Genomic DNA, 16,186 nt, shown 5'->3' with positions numbered 1-16,186 from the left:
TGAATGTATGATAACCCATTTATAGGATACTTGGAGAATACAGAACAAAGTTGCATATTGTTCATATATATATATATATATATATATACATATATAAGTGATTTCCTTGGTGGCTCAGGTGGTAAAGAATCTGTCTGCAATGCCAGAGACCTGGACTTGATCCCTGAGTCGGAAAGATCCCCTGGAGAAGGGAATGGCAACCCACTCCAGTATTCTTGCCTGGGAAATCCTATGGACAGAGGAGACTGGCGGGCTACATACAGTCCATTAGGTCAACATGACTGGGTAACTGACACTCACTTCACTATGTATTACAATTATTTTTCTAAGTAGATAAGATTTTTAGTTGGAGTTTAAATATCAAACTCTCAAAAAGTAATAGAATGAATAGACAGAAAAATAGAAGGATATAGTAGACCTGAAAAGCACTATGGACCAATTCAACATAATTAAGATTTATATAATTTTCACAAAACAGCAGGATACAAATTCCATTCAAGTTCCCATACACTATAAACCAGGAGACACTGGAACATATCCAGGGATGTAAAAAAGTAAAAAACATGCAAAAATTTCATGGCCTAAAGGTATTGAAATCATATAGAGTCTGTTTTCTTATCACTGTGGAATTATACTAGCAAACAATATCAAAAGATTTTTGAAATAAGAGACATATTTTCATGCGCCTGTGACACTTGCCAAGAGAGATCTTTGACATACTTACTGAAAGCCTCAAAAAAGTTAAAAGATTGAAAAATACAGAGGGTGATTGCAGAGAAGAAAGCATTTAAATGAGAAATTAATATCAAAATGAGAAATTAACATAGCACATACTTAAAATCCCCATATATTTGGAAATCAAGTGTCTACTTTTAAATGATGGATGTATCTAATAAGCCATAACAAGGAAAATTAGAAAACATTTGTAATGGAATAAAAATGAAAAGAGAATTTATTAGAATTTTTTGCATGCAACTGAAGCTGCTCAATGCAACTAAATATAAGGTGGCATCTTGAATAAGGTATAAAGACAAATAAGGGCCACTAGCATAAAATTTTGTGAAATTTGAAAAAAATCAGTACTTTAGTTAATAATATTGTATCACATATTAATTTCATATTTTTTTACAACATGGTATTCCTTTATATTCTCAGAATTGGCTTAGAAGTTTCAAGACTCATAAAATTTTTTTTTCAAAAATTGCTAAAATAATAAGGTTTTTAGACTTCTAGCAGTCATACTAGATGTCAGAATAAATGGAATTATTTGAAAGTTTTGAGTGACTATAAATTAGAAATCTAGCATTCTATTTATACTTAGTCAAACAAGTAGAACCAAAATGTCATGTATTTTTTAGTTAAGCAAAAATTCATGTTTTCTAAAATATATATATTTTACATCTCTCTCTATATATTTATGTATACAAAAGCTTTTCTACTACACATGATAAAGGCTTGAGAAAGAACAACAATAAAAAAAAGACAGAAAAATTGGAAAACATAAACTGAATGAAATGAGAGCACTGAATATGAAATAGAAGAATTGAAACAAACTAGATAAAAGTAAATGATCATCATCCAGCCCAGTTGTTTTTGAACTTGGCTGCTCATTGGAATCATGTCAGCGGCAGATATTTTTGTGGTCTGGTGAAGAGTAAGTTGCCACAAAAAACTGACTTGATGAAGATCAAATAAAGCTCATTGTATGGCACTGTATAAAGGACATTGTCATGGGACTGGTTAATTCTCAAATAATGTTTAAGCTTTTGCATACAAAAACTTGAAATGTCTTCCAATTTTATAGTTATCAGCAATTCTAATAGAGCTTTTCTCAGTTTTAAACTAGTTATAAACCTAAAATAAAACTTTCTAATCTATTAATAGAAAAATAAATTTAAATATACTTTAGTCTGACTCCTCAGAAATTAGAGCTTGAGACAGAGGGATTATGCACTCCTTTATCGTTAGGGAGTGCAGGCCCAGAGGGCAGATGTCAGGGACCAGGAACAGAGAAGGCTTGTTAAATGTCTGGCTGCCCCTAAGCGGGTAGGTGACTCTATGTTGGAGCATCCTCCTTGTGGCTGATGTAATGTGCACAATGTTTTTACAAAGTTGCTTGCCCTATCAATGCCAGGAGGTGTTTGCTATTGGGATGGGGAAATAGTTAGCCTTACAGTGCTAACTTGGCTTAGAGATATGCACCTTTGCACCCCCTTTCTCAACAACAAGATTGCTACGTCTCATCCTGCCGGTGTGAAATTCTAGAGCAGCATCTGCCGCTGACTCTTCTATAACCGCTTTTTATTTGTTTTCACAAGACTGCTAGGAATACATTGTTAGTAAATGAGCAATGCAAGTAGGTTTTTAAAAATAAAGAGAGGACTAGTAGTTGGTAGATTTTTCATACATTTTACTCATAACTGAACTATCCTGTACTGCTTGGAAAAAAGTATTTGATGTAGAGCTAGAGTTTATTTTAAGGAAATTAACTTTAAATTAGTGAAAGTTAGGCAGTAAAAAGGTACTGATCTGGGAACCAGAGTACCAGGCTCCATAGTGTGAATAATTAACTGACCTAACATTCAGGTATAGATTATAGATTATACCTAGATTATAATGCTACCTCCTTCCTCAAATCTTTTTGTAGCTTGTCAAGTCCACTATGTCCAATCAAATGGCTATCATTAAACTGTACAAATTTGAATGGGTTATCAGAACCCAGCTGAACTAGATGTTTAATATCAAGGAACAGCCATAAACAAGATTACTTTAATCAATTTGTACTCACACATACTTTGGTCACATTTAAATGGCTAGTGTTAATTTAAACATGTCTAGGAAAATTTTTTGTGTGCCTGTAACAAGCAAACTAGGCAAGCAGTAGTATCCAAGGAGAATAAAAAGGAACAGTTTTGAATTACTCCTTACTTATTCTTTGAATACATAGAAGTTTAATTTTTTTTCATTCTAAGAAATTGTACCTGAGTATATAGGCTGGGGTCCAGTAACGAGACATGCATGGAGTCACACGCTGGTCGATACACAGTCTCAGGCTAGTCAGCTGGTCAGTCAACCAGGCAGCTTTGAATGTGTGTGTCCCTTTTGACCCAGCATCAGTCACCTTTCATGTCAGGCTTCTTGTCTATCCGTGGTATTGCTACTACTCTTGTCCATCTCACAGATGCTATTGTGTGAATAGACAGAACATGTGAAAAGGATTCTCTAAGTGAGTGTGGAGATGCTTTGCTGTGATGCTGTCACTTTTACCAGGAAGACACTCTGAGCTAATGTCTTCTTATAGACTTCTGGTAGTCAAGGTAAAATGTAGTAGGCCTAAAAGAATGGTTTTAGAATTGAAATGTAAACATGAGCTAATGAGTAAATTTTCTGATATTTGGGACAATGTTGCTAGTCTGTCACTGAACAAGTAGAAAAAATAATTGTGGTTCCTTTAATCATTAATAAACCAACATCCCTTCTACTTTGTAATGGACTGTCTGTTGAGGTTAAAAGGTGTCCTGTTTACCTCTGTATTCACAGGGCTGGCCTTTGCTGTTCTGTCCTCTGTGCACCCAGTGTTTGGCTTGTATGGGTCTCTGTTTCCCGCCATCATTTATGCCATATTTGGAATGGGGCGTCATGTTGCCACAGGTAATAATTTCTGTCTATTCTTATGCTTCTCATGCTACTAATGAAAGGGACTCAGAAGTGATCATTTGTTAATAACATTTCCAATGCAATTCTCACTTTACTATTGAAAATATTAGGGCAAATATTATCAGCAAATAATATCAGTAAATATTAGGACAAGATATTTAACTTTTTGTGTCCAATACATACTGTGACTTATTGCTCTATTCCTGTGTAACCAAGGTTATTGTTAAAGATTCCGTTCATTTTTAAGTTGTCAGAGAAGGGCAATGTTCCCAATTTACAATGAAATGAAAATAAGCACACCGAGGAAAAGAGAAGACTGTATAAAATTTAGTCACTCAAGTGTTAAAAATTGTTTTCCACACAATATTTGGATTAGGACTTCCCTGGTGGCATAGTGGATAAGAATCCACCTGCCAATGTAGAGGACACGGGTTCAATCCCTGTTCTTTGAAGATTCCACATGCACCGCAACCCTTGAGCCCGCACTCTAGAGCCGTGAGCCCCAACTGCTGAAGTCCGCTAGCCTACAGCCCATGCTCCACAAGAGAGAAGTCACTGCAGTGAGAAGCCCGCGCATAGCAATGAGGAGTAGCTCCCACTTGCCACATCTAGAGAGCGCCTGCACAAAGCAATGAAGACCCAGTGCAGCAAAAAAAAATAAATAATTATTGGACTACACAATCTTTTAGGTTTCTTCCAGCCTAGATTCTACATACCCTCTCATTAGTATACCTCTTATGTTGCCTAACATTGCATTACCAAATAAAATGTGAATCACAAGTAAGCTGATAATAGAGTAGGCTGGTTAAAAAAAAAAGACTTGGAAGTTAGATAGATCTGGGTGTGTGTCACATTTGTTGTTTCCTATCTGTATGACCTTGAGCAAAGTTTTAAAGATCTGTTTGCTGCTTTCTTGATAGTAAAATGTCAAAAAAAAGTCATGACTGTAATGAGCATTAGATGAGATAATTGATTTGCAAGTGTCTAATTTGTTACTTGCTACATAAAAATTAATTAAAGCTATAATCATTACAGAAAAGAAAGTGAAGTTGCTCAGTCATGTCCGACTCTTTGCGACCCCATGGACAGTAGCCTACCAGGCTCCTTCGTTCATGGGATTTTTCAGGCAAGAATACTGGAGTGGGGTGCCATTTCCTTCTCCAGGAGATCTTCCTGAACCAGGGATTGAACCCAGGTCTCCTGCATTGTAGGCAGATACCTTACTGGCTGAGCCACCAGGGAAGTCCTTATACGAAACCTCAATCATTACAGAATTGATACCTTAATCTTAAATGTTAAGGTAATACAAAGTACAGCAAAATGAGGACAGCAGCCCACAAGACAGCACGTCAGATAGCTCTGAGAAAATGCTCCAAAGAAGTAATGGGGGATGAAGTGAAGTGAAGTGAAAGTCACTCAGTTGTGTCTGACTCTTTGCGACCCCATGGACTATATAGTCCATGGAATTCTCCAGGCCAGAATACTGGAGTAGGTAACCTTCCTCTTCTCCAGGGGATCTTCTCAACCCAGGGATTGAGCCCAGGTCTCCCGTATTGCAGGTGGATTCTTTACCAGCTGAGCCACAAGGGAAGCCCAATGGGGGATGGGGGAAGGTCAATATAAAAGATTTTGGTGAAGAGGGAGTTCAGTGTAATCAAACACTTATTTTACAAGAGATTTTCTGCTAGTCACGAGGAGCTGAGGTCATTATGAAGGGATTTAGTGCACTTCTAGATGTGAGGAGATGCAAGGATTGGTCAAATTGCCAACATCCGTTGGATTATCAAAAAAGCAAGAGAGTTCCAAAAAAACATCTACTTCTGCTTTAGTGACTATGCTAAAGCCTTTGACTGTGTATATTGTAGCAAACTGTGGAAAATTCTTCAAGACATGGGAATACCAGACCACCTGCCCTGCCTCTTGAGAAATCTGTATGCAAGTCAAGAAGCAACAGTTAGAACTGGACATGGAACAACAGACTGGTTCCAAATAGGAAAAGGAGTACATCAAAGCTGTATACTGTTACCCTGCTTATTTAACTTATGTGCAGAGTACATCATGAGAAATGCTGGGCTGGATGAAGCACAAGCTGGAATCAAGATTGCTGGGAGAAATATCAATAACCTCAGATATGCAGATGACACCACCCTTATGGCAGAAAGTGAAGAAGAACTAAAGAGCCTCTTGATGAAAGTGGAAAAGGAGAGTGAAAAAGTTGGCTTAAAGCTCAACATTCAGAAAACCAAGATCTTGGCATCTGGTCCCATCACTTCATGGCAAATAGATGGGGAAACAATGGAAATAGTGTCAGTCTTTATTTTGGGGGTCTCCAAAGTCGCTGCAGTTACTGACTGCAGCCATTAAATTAAAGGACACTTACTCCTTGGAAGAAAAGTTATGACCAACCTAGACAGCATATTAAAAAGCAGAGACATTATTTTGCCAACAAAGGTCCGTCTAGTCAAAGCTATGGTTCTTCCAGTGGTCATGTATGGATGTGAGAGTTGGACTATAAAGAAAGCTGAGTGCCGAAGAATTGATGCTTTTGAACTGTGGTGTTGGAGAAGACTCTTGAGAGTCCCTTGGACTGCAAGGAGATCCAACCAGTCCATCCTAAAGGAGATCAGTCCTGAATATTCACTGGAAGGACTGATGCTGAAACTGAAGCTCCAATACTTTGGCCACCTGATTCAAAGAACTGGCTCATTTGAAAAGACCCTGATGCTGGGGAAGACTGAAGGCAGGAGGAGACAGAGGATGAGATGGTTGGATGGCATCACCAACTCAATGGACATGAGTTTGAGTAAACTCTGGGAGTTGGTGATGAACAGGGAGGCCTGTTGTGCTGCAGTCCACGGGCTCGCAAAGAGTCAGACATGACTGAGTGACTGAACTGAACTGAACTGAAGGATTGGGATCACGAAATCAGTTCCTGAAAATATCTAACTGTCTAAAGTCCTGTTCCACCAGTTTCCCTGGAGCAGAGGGCCTCACTCTCCACCCTGAACTACCTTCAGGGCATGTCAAAGGTCAACAGCTGCAGCAGCATAGAGTTCAATCTCCACAGGGGCAGAGGCCGAATGCCCTTGGCAAGCACCAATCTGCTGTTGACACTATCTATCTGTATATGTTTCTGTATATATATGTACTTAGATTTGAGAACCTCAGATATACTATTAGGTGCTTTATTAAGAACTTTACATATTTTATCTTAATACAACCATTTAAAATAGACATTGGTATTTTGATATTTAGGTTAAAATAAACCCTACATTTCAGAAAGGTTTCTGTGAGCTCACAGATTAAGTTGTAGGTGCATGGGTTACAAACGAGATGTGGCTAAATCTGAAGCCCAAGCTTTTCCTCTTTTCAATCAGTTGCTCAAGGATGCAGTTTCCTTTTGTCCTGATGAGAAGGGAAAAAAGCACAGTAATGATTTAGAAGTTCGTGAAGCCATTATATTCAAATTTTCCTGCTCTGTAATTTCCTAACATTTATTTTCATTCTTCAAAACAGTTAACTATGTCACTAACAAGAAAAAGTCTATTCTTGTAGAGCTGACCTTGAGCTTCATTTCCTCTGTTAAACAAAAGATAAATGAAAAAAGTAAAACAATTTCCCAATAGACAATAATTACTTTACAAGAAAAAAGTCAAAAATACTTAACTTGATATACCTAAGTATGAGTTTACATAAACCACTTTATTTCCTAAGGAATAATTATTCCTAAGGTGGCATTGCTGTGAAACTGCCATTTATATAACATTTTGTATTTAACAGATATTGTTAACAGCTAACAGTTAACAAATATTATTAACAGGAATCTTGTAGTCTACTAGGTTAATAATATACATTTCAAAATACATATATAGTTTACAGACTCTACTGTAGACACTGTGTAACACAATAAATGCTTAAGGCATTTTATTTCTGCACATGTATCAATGCTTCTCCAAAGGACAGAGTCAGCTGTACCTTCTCATTTCTCTATTTATCCTAACAGATTTAGAATTCTTTAGAATAATATTAAAACGTTAGCATTGTGTATATGTATTTATACTCAAGAAATATACTGATTATTTTTTGCTTTCCTATGGTCTTAAATTTAGGAGCCAAGTGAATCTCACCTAAATTTCCTGAAAATATTTAGTATAGAGAAAATATTTTTCTTTTAAATAATTTTGTTGTACTTTAGTTTGATATATAGAAGTATGTGAAGCTTCCTACTTTCATTTTACTATTAAAAGACTGATGTTGCTTTCATAAAGAACAATCACTTTATCTGGGATTTTAACTCCAATTCTGATAGTCAGAATACAATAATGAATTAGGAAATGCAATAATAAATTATGCTTGAGGTATATTTAAAAGCAAATAACTTAAAAGCCAGACTATAAAGACACCAAATGTCCTGTTTTTTAACAATGTGATTTTTTTCTTATTTTAATTTAAAATACGTATATATTTTTTAAAGGACTAAATCACTGATTGCTTCTTGTGACTTGCAAAGAAAATGTCTTAGAATAAAGAGGAAAAGAACAGAAACTTGGGTATCAATCCAGTGGAAACAAAATTGTTAAAGATAACCCTTAAGTGACAATTTGTAAGATCTAATTATCTTCTAAAATTAGAGAAAAATATTTTTAAAGAGAGTGATCTGTTCAGCAATTTAGAGAAAAGATTAGGGAGATCATTGAGGATAGTCTTTAGAAGAAAAGTAAGCAAATATTTATTTACCAAATGGTGTAGGAGTTGTGATAGATGACTTTTACATATGAAATCTCATTTAATCTTTACCCACATTTTATAACTAGATATTTATCATCATTTTGCCAATAAGGAAGCTGAGCGAGGTTAGATAAGTTGAACAGGAATTTGAGCTTAGATCTGTCCAGTCCTGAGGCCCTGCTACCCACAGTACTAAGCTACTAGATGGATTTAGTGGTGGTGGCTCAGATGGTAAAGATTCTGCCTGCAATGTGGGAGACCTGGGTTGGATCCCTGGGTTGGGAAGATCTCCTGGAGAAGGGGATGACTACCCACTCCAGTATTCTTGCCTGGAGAATCCCATGGACAGAGGAGCGTGGCGGGCTATAGTCCATGGGATCACAGAGAGTTGGACGTGACTGAGTGAGTAGTCCCTGGAGAATGAAATGGTAACCCACTCCAGTATTCTTGCCTGGAGAATCCCATGGACGGAGGAGCCTGGCGAGGCTACAGTCCACGGGGTCGCAAAGAGTCGGACACAACTGAGCTTTATCATACTTTGAGCAAGTAATACTTTCACTTTCACTCAAAGTTACCACTGGTAGGCTTAAAGCCTAGACAGGGTGAAAAGTTGACAAAGTGAGGGAAGGAGCAGAGGAGACGAGAGGAGGAGATCAAGATGAAGCCAGACCAATAAGAGAGAGAAGGTCAAATGTCATTCACAGCATCCTCATATGGTCACCACAGCCTCAACATCCTTGACTGTCATCAGCTGTCTCAGAAACAGCAAAGTAACAGCCTTTGAAAAGAGGCAGTGCTTCCATAACCATGTTGGCACAGTGGGTAACCCCCATACCCTTTCTGGCAATATCTCTCTCTAGAGTCATATCTTGAGATGTGACTCACGTGGAGGTGAGACTCACTTTTCTCCCCTCAATAAAACATTTGAGATGGTCTTTTCCTCTTACCATTCAATTCCTTCTTATCGTCTTACAAATGCTAGGAAAAGTAGGCCTAAACTTAAAAATTAACCCTAGATCATTTTTGTTCTCTGTTCTCTAGTCGTTTGTTCAGTGGCTTTCGTACAAATCTTTTTGCTCTATGTCCTAGACTTAAAAGTCAAAAGACACACTTCTTTATTCTCAGGAATATCAAACTTTGAGAAATTTTATTGTAACATATTTGGAAAAAATGTCTTATCAAGAACAGATTCAATGGCAGATATTCTTTATTTGGTATTGCTTATCTTTGATGCCAGAATCTTGTCTCTAATCATTAGATATATTTGTTCTTTGATGTGTTCTTAATTTAATAATTTGTGATGAGAACAGTGATCATGAGAGCAGATAGTTATTGATGATTTATTGAGAATGACAACTTCCTGAGAGAACACATTTTTATGTGCCATCAACTCAATGGAACAGTTAATATTGAATAACAGAGCATTTTTATTTTAATCTCATTGTGAATTATCTTTTTTAGGTGCCATATGTTGTGATGTGTGGCATATATATAAATGTGTGTGTGTATAATTTTTTAGTTCCTAAGTCATGTCCAACTCTTCTGACCCCATGAACTGTAGCCCACCAGGCTCCTCTGTCCATGGGATTTTTCAGGCAAGAATACTGGATTAGGCTGTCATTTCCTTCTCCAGGTGATTACATTATTTCTTTTACGTCTCATCACAACCCCTTTGGGTGAGGAATGCTTTCTATGTTTAGATAAAGAGATTGAGATGTAGTGTGCTGGGATTTAAGGTGAGGTTTATTGGAGGCTACCATCATCATACTATTCTGAATCACAGCACATACTGCCTTATCCTGTGAAACCAAGGGATTGCTTATGTTGGGTTTTTACTGAGACCTTGTCTCTGTTTGAATTGGCTCTCTTGATCTATGAGGCTGCATGCCATTTGTTGAGATGTCTACATCTTGTGATGTAGACCCTTTTTCACAAAGTGTCACTTATGATCTGGGGCAAACTAAGGTCTTTAGGTAGTGAGTTGGAATGTTTGCACAGTGCTGCAGTTTGTTTCTTTAATCCCAAACTGCTGCACCGTCTCTGTGGGAACTGGCCTGCCGGTGTGGCTGCATTCTCAGACATGCTGCGCCAAGATAAGAGCATCAGAACTCTTGGCAGAAAGAGAGGAACACACTGAAAATGATCCTGCATTTCTGTGAGGCCGGGACAATTCTTGGGAAATACCTTTGAACCATATCTGGGTATAGTAGACAGGAATGGTATATTTAGCCATTTTATGGCCACAGCATGTTGTTGTTTCTGTGCCCTGAATAGAAAGATTAAACCTGGCCTGGAAGGTCTGGGATGGATCTATGTTGAATATGGGATTTGAGCCAAACAAGGAAAGACAAGGGTAGATTGTCTAAGAAGATTGGAGGAGCAAGCATTTCAGCAATGAGTCTCAGATTCAGCAAAGGGTCCCATTTTCCATATGAGCTTATTGAGGTGTTTATCATCTCTTTCATATTCTTCTCAAACTCTAGAATATAGGCATTATTACCCTCATTTTTTTTTAAAAAGCAGAGACATTACTTTGCCAACAAAGGTCCGTATAGTCAAAGCTATGGCTTTTCCAGTAGTCATGTATGGATGTGAGAGTTGGACTATAAAGAAAGATGAGCACTGAAGAATAGATGCTTTTGAACTGTGGTGTTGGAGAAGACTCTTGAGAGCCCCTTGGACTGAGATCAAACCAGTCCTTCCTAAAGAAATCACCCTGAAGAACTGATGCTGAAGCTGAAGCTCCACTACTTTGGCCACCTGATGCAAAGAGCTGACTCATTAGAAAAAACCCTGATGCTGAGAAAGATTGAAGGCAGGAGGAGAAGGGGATGACAGAGGATGAGATGACTGGATAGCATCACCAACTCAATGGACATGAGTTTGAGCAAGCTCTGGGAGATGGTGAAGGACAGCAAAGCCTGGAGTGCTGTGGTCCATGGGGTCACAAAGAGTTGGGCATGACTTAGTGACTGAACAAGGGCAACAGCAACAGCCTATTTTATGGATGAGGCGATTTAGACTCAGAGTAATGTACTTTATGCTGCGATAGTGATAAGTGGAGGAGCTGGATTCAAGTCCAGACTAGGACCTTTATCCCTGTCCTGCATTCTCTATATAGGTCTGCAGAGAGGTGGGAAAACATATGGCCTAGGAGGGAATAGCAAGTAGATGGTGTGGCTGTGCAAGAAATGTGCAAGAAATATGTGTGTATAAAGGTGAGTTCTGTTTATTCCAGAGTGAAGGGTGGAGTAGTGGGGATGCAGAAGAGAGTGCTTCTAATAGATCTGTTTTGGCTTTACAAGGTAGATTCACCTTTAATGGTGGAATACAATAATGTTTATTCAGTCTGATACTAACAGAAGACTCCCTTTCCCTTTTCAGGCACTTTCGCCTTGACATCCTTAATATCAGCTAATGCAGTGGAACGACTTGTCCCTCTGAGCAGTCAGAACCTCACCACACACAGTAACACAAGTGTACTGGGATTATCTGACTTTGAGATGCAAAGGATCAGTGTTGCTGCCGCTGTTTCCTTTCTGGGTGGTGTGATTCAGGTAAGTATACTGAAACTGGTGAATAAAGAAAGGGAGAGAGTGGCCAGGAAAAGGAAATTGGTGCTTTATTAAACTTTTCTCTTCAATTGAATTTTTCTTCCAGTTTTATTGAGATAATTGCCACAACACTGTATAAACTTAGGGTGTACAGAAAAATTATTTGATATACATACATCATGAAATTTAAGTTTCATGAACATCCATGGTGGCTCAGCTGGTAAAGAATCCACTTGCAATGCAGGAGACTTGGGTTCGATCCCTGGGTTGGGAAGATCCCCTGGAGAAGGGAAAGGCTACCCACTCCAGTATTCTGGCCTGGAGAATTCCATGGACTGTATAGTCCATGGGGTCGCGAAGAGTCTGACACAACTGAATGACTTTCACTTTCAATTAGAGCAATGAGGTGTTGATTTCAAGGCAAGGTGGAACCATTTAAAATGCCTGTATCAGTTAGTATTTTTGCTGGGGAATCAAGCACTTGATAAAAATTATGGCACTTTAAAGCCAAAACTATTTTTCTCTTTTCTCTGTAGCTTTTATTATCCTCTATAATGGGCACTTTGCCTTTTTTCCTTTTTCCAAGAACTTAAAGTGGTCTGGGATTACTTTTGGAAAATTTCCCAAGCTTTTTTTTCTAAAGCAACCACTGGACAAGATTTCTGCCCCAGAGGACATGGAGATATATAGCTCTTTTGACAGTTACACAAGCATGGGGTGACATAGCTGGAGGTATTTAGTGACAGAGCCTTTTATTATTGTACTGGTACATTCTGGAAACACAGTCTTACATCTGAAGGACGGTAAGAACAACTGCATACCCAAATAAGAGATTCTCCACTTACTTTTGATTTTGTACTAGACATTTTTTGCACCTTTTAAATAAAGGGATCATGAGTATAGAAAGGATTTAAGATGTTAACTAGTTTAACCTGCCTGTTCAACAGATCATTCTTAACTCTTTCCAGAAAAATCAGTTTTATTCTATTGTAATGCTGGGGGAGGACAATCTAAAGTTCCTTTTGACGATGTTTCACTGTTTCACAACCATTATAGACGAGAAGCCATTACTGTTTAAATCTTTCCAGCTGTGCGCCCACCTAGTAAAGCAAGATGCAATTCACTTAATAAAATTAGAATTAAAAGCCTTAAAATTATAAATTGAAAATTCCTCACATTAAAAATAGTAATTATATTCATTACCCTACTATGTGCTAAGCTCTGTTCTAAGCATGTATTCATATATTCAACCTCTGTCAGTATTGTATGAAATAAATATTTGTCTTCCCATTATACTGATGAAGATACTGAGAAGTAAAGCAACTTATTTAGAATCTCATAATTAGCAACTGGCAGGGTAAGAGTTGAACTAAAAAATAGAGTCTCTGAAGTGCGGTGCTGCACAGCTTTTTAAACTAACATTGCAAAAGGAAGCAAGGAAACTCAGTCCACCACCTTTTCAAGCCAGACCCCGTGCTAGTGTCTCCCACACTTTATCCCCTTGACAATAGCAGCAACCGTGTTTTAGGCGTGATTTGTCTGGTGGGGCAATGTCCTTGGTTATATAACTGTGTCTGTCATTCTTGAGACCTTCGGGGTCTTTCTCACACCACTTACATGACACCGCTTGTACTTCTTTCAAGGCTCAGCTCATATATAATCATCTCAGAGAAATATTCATTGACATCTCTGGACTTCCTCTAGAAGACTTTGGACCTGACTTACATGTTAGGACTTCTCAATCTACCAGAAAATATTTTCCGGGTATTTGCCTCTCTACCTGGAATTAGTCTCTAGAATTGTTGAACTCTATAATTCTAAGAGCTGGTACAGAATAAATGTGAGTTGAATCACTTGAATAAGAATAAAGTCAACTAGATTTTAGTAGCACTATTGTGTCAAATAGGCAAAATTAAATTGAGATTTTATTTTTGTGTCTTCTAGTTTATCATTTTCTCTCTCCACCCCCCACCAGAAGAATAGGGAATGGGTGAATATCTGTTTAAATTGTAACACAATTCCTAATGAAAAGGAGTAAAAAAAAAATGTATATAATTTTTTACTTTGGTCATCGATTTTGTCAGATCCACCTAGCTAAAAGGTGAAGACTTTTTCAATGAAATCTCCCACCTCTTCTTACAACTATCCCCCAGCCAATGCCTGAAGAAAAATAAAAATGCAACCACTCCTACAACTCCCCCACTCCTCCGTGTCTTTTAATAATACTGTGCTCCAATCATCCCATTTTAAAACTTAGTTGTTTTCTTTAGCTCGGGCAGAATTCCTTTCCTATAGCGTGCACGCACAGTCACTAAGTTGTGTCCGACTCTTTGGACTGTAGCCTGCCAGGTTCTTCTGTCCATGGGATTTTTCAGGCAAGAATACTGGAATGGGTTGCCACTTCCTACTCCAGCGACTATTCCTGATCCAGGGATCGAGCCTGCATCTCCTACATTGCAGGCAGATTCTTTAACTGCTGAGCCATCGGGGAAGCCCAGTGGAAGGCTGAAGAGTCAAATTGTTGTCCATCCCTCGCAGTTCTGAGTCTCACTGCCTCTTACATTAGAGGCTATTTTCTTTTCTACAAAAGTCTGAGAAGATTATGGTGCTGCCTTCAGCCATGCAATTCCAAATAAAAATAATTCTTAAGCAGTGAATTTCTACTATATTCTGTAATAAAAAATAAAATATGAATTGTGCTGGTTTCCTAAACATATGATAAGTTTACCTACTGAATGATCCACTGTTTGTCTCAGATCTGTTGCCCATTCCTGCTATGTCCAATGTAGGTGCTTTCGTCTCTTTTACTCTTGCTACTCCTCTCAGGAGGAGAAGGGGGTGACAGAGGATGAGATGGTTGGATGGCATCATCGACACAGTGGACATGAGTTTGAGTAAGTGCCGGGAGATAGTGAAGGACAGGGAGGCCTGGCATGCTGCAGTCCATGGGGTCTCAAAGAGTCAGACAGGACTGAGTGACTGAACAACAACTGCTCTTATACTAACCTTTTAAGCAGCCAGTGGTTTCACATTCTATCATCAGACTCACGCTACCAAAGTGCAACTTGATTTTTGAGCCAGCGGGCAACAGTGATGTCATTGCTGAGTCCTTTCAATGAGTATTCAGGGATGGTTTCCCTCAGGAAAGTGGGCAGCATACTTGTTTGCAAAATTAGATGTTCAATAAATGTAGGGAAGAGTGATGTCACTCACACTTGGAAAACTCTTCTTTTCACTACATTTTGTTGTTATTGTTCACTCAGTCATCTCTGACTCTTTGCAACCCCATGAACTGCAGCACACCAGGCTTCCCTGTCCTTCATTACCTACCAGAGTTTGCTCAAACTCACGTCCATTGGGTCGGTGATGCCATCCAACCATCTCATCCTCTGTTGCTCCCTTCTCCTCATGCCTTCAATCTTTCCCAGCATCAGGGAAAGCATCACTGCTTCTAAACTGCTTTATACTGTGACTTCAAAATGGCTTGTTTTAATGTTATTATTACCTTTTGGCTAGTTGTGCTTCTTCTAAACTAACAATGCTGTGTCTTCTGTACATAGTCTGTGCTGTCCTGCTTTATATGCGTATTCTTCCCTCTTTCTGGAATTCTTTCGAATAGCGTCTTTCTTCTTGGATTCCTTAAGGGTCAAGATATAATTATATTCCTGTCTAGCAGTATTGCATTCTCCTTCTGAAAAACTAGTGGCACATTTTCTGTTCCTCTCTTTTATATGTGTGCAGGTTTGTCTTGGTGTGGTTATCTGCACAATCATGTCTCTGAAACCCAGCTGCTTAGAGCTTCTCCTAGAGTCCCTCTTTTCCCCTGTCCCTGTGTATATGGAACTTGGAAACTCGTATTGAACAACGCATGCAGTTGGAGAAATACAGACTTACCTGAGGTTCCTGTGAGAGAGGTAGAGGAGGTTTTCTTCTCTTTTTCATTTTTTTTTTTTTAACAAATTCCTTGATTTAGAATTTTTTTAAGTAAAGTTGCAAAGATAGTACACAGTTGCCACGTATCTTAAGCACCCACAGTTTCCCCTATTATTGATATCTACATTAGTCACAACTAACGTATCAGATTATATACACTGCATACATTGTAATCATACATTATAATGAGATTTCCTTAGATTTTACCTGATGTTTTCTGTTCCAGAATCCCATCTGGTGCACCACTTTACATTTAGTTGTCTTGTCTCGTGGTAGGGTCCTCTTACCTGTTAAAATGTCTGAGACTTTTCTTG

General features: G+C 38.3%; 1 protein-coding gene across 1 annotated transcript in view; it reads left to right on the top strand.

Moving 5' to 3' along the window:
• Nucleotides 1–16,186, top strand: part of SLC26A7 (solute carrier family 26 member 7) — a 136,651-nt gene that overhangs the window by 18,036 nt on the left and 102,429 nt on the right. The window contains exons 3-4 of the mRNA XM_061122869.1: nt 3,541–3,651; nt 11,770–11,942. Coding sequence (XP_060978852.1) covers nt 3,541–3,651; nt 11,770–11,942 — 284 coding nt within the window. The remainder of the gene's footprint in view (nt 1–3,540; nt 3,652–11,769; nt 11,943–16,186) is intronic.

The sequence above is a fragment of the Dama dama genome, chromosome 21, assembly GCF_033118175.1.
Source record: "Dama dama isolate Ldn47 chromosome 21, ASM3311817v1, whole genome shotgun sequence".
Taxonomy (NCBI): Eukaryota; Metazoa; Chordata; class Mammalia; order Artiodactyla; family Cervidae; genus Dama; species Dama dama.
This window is presented reverse-complemented; position numbering and strand designations above follow the sequence as displayed.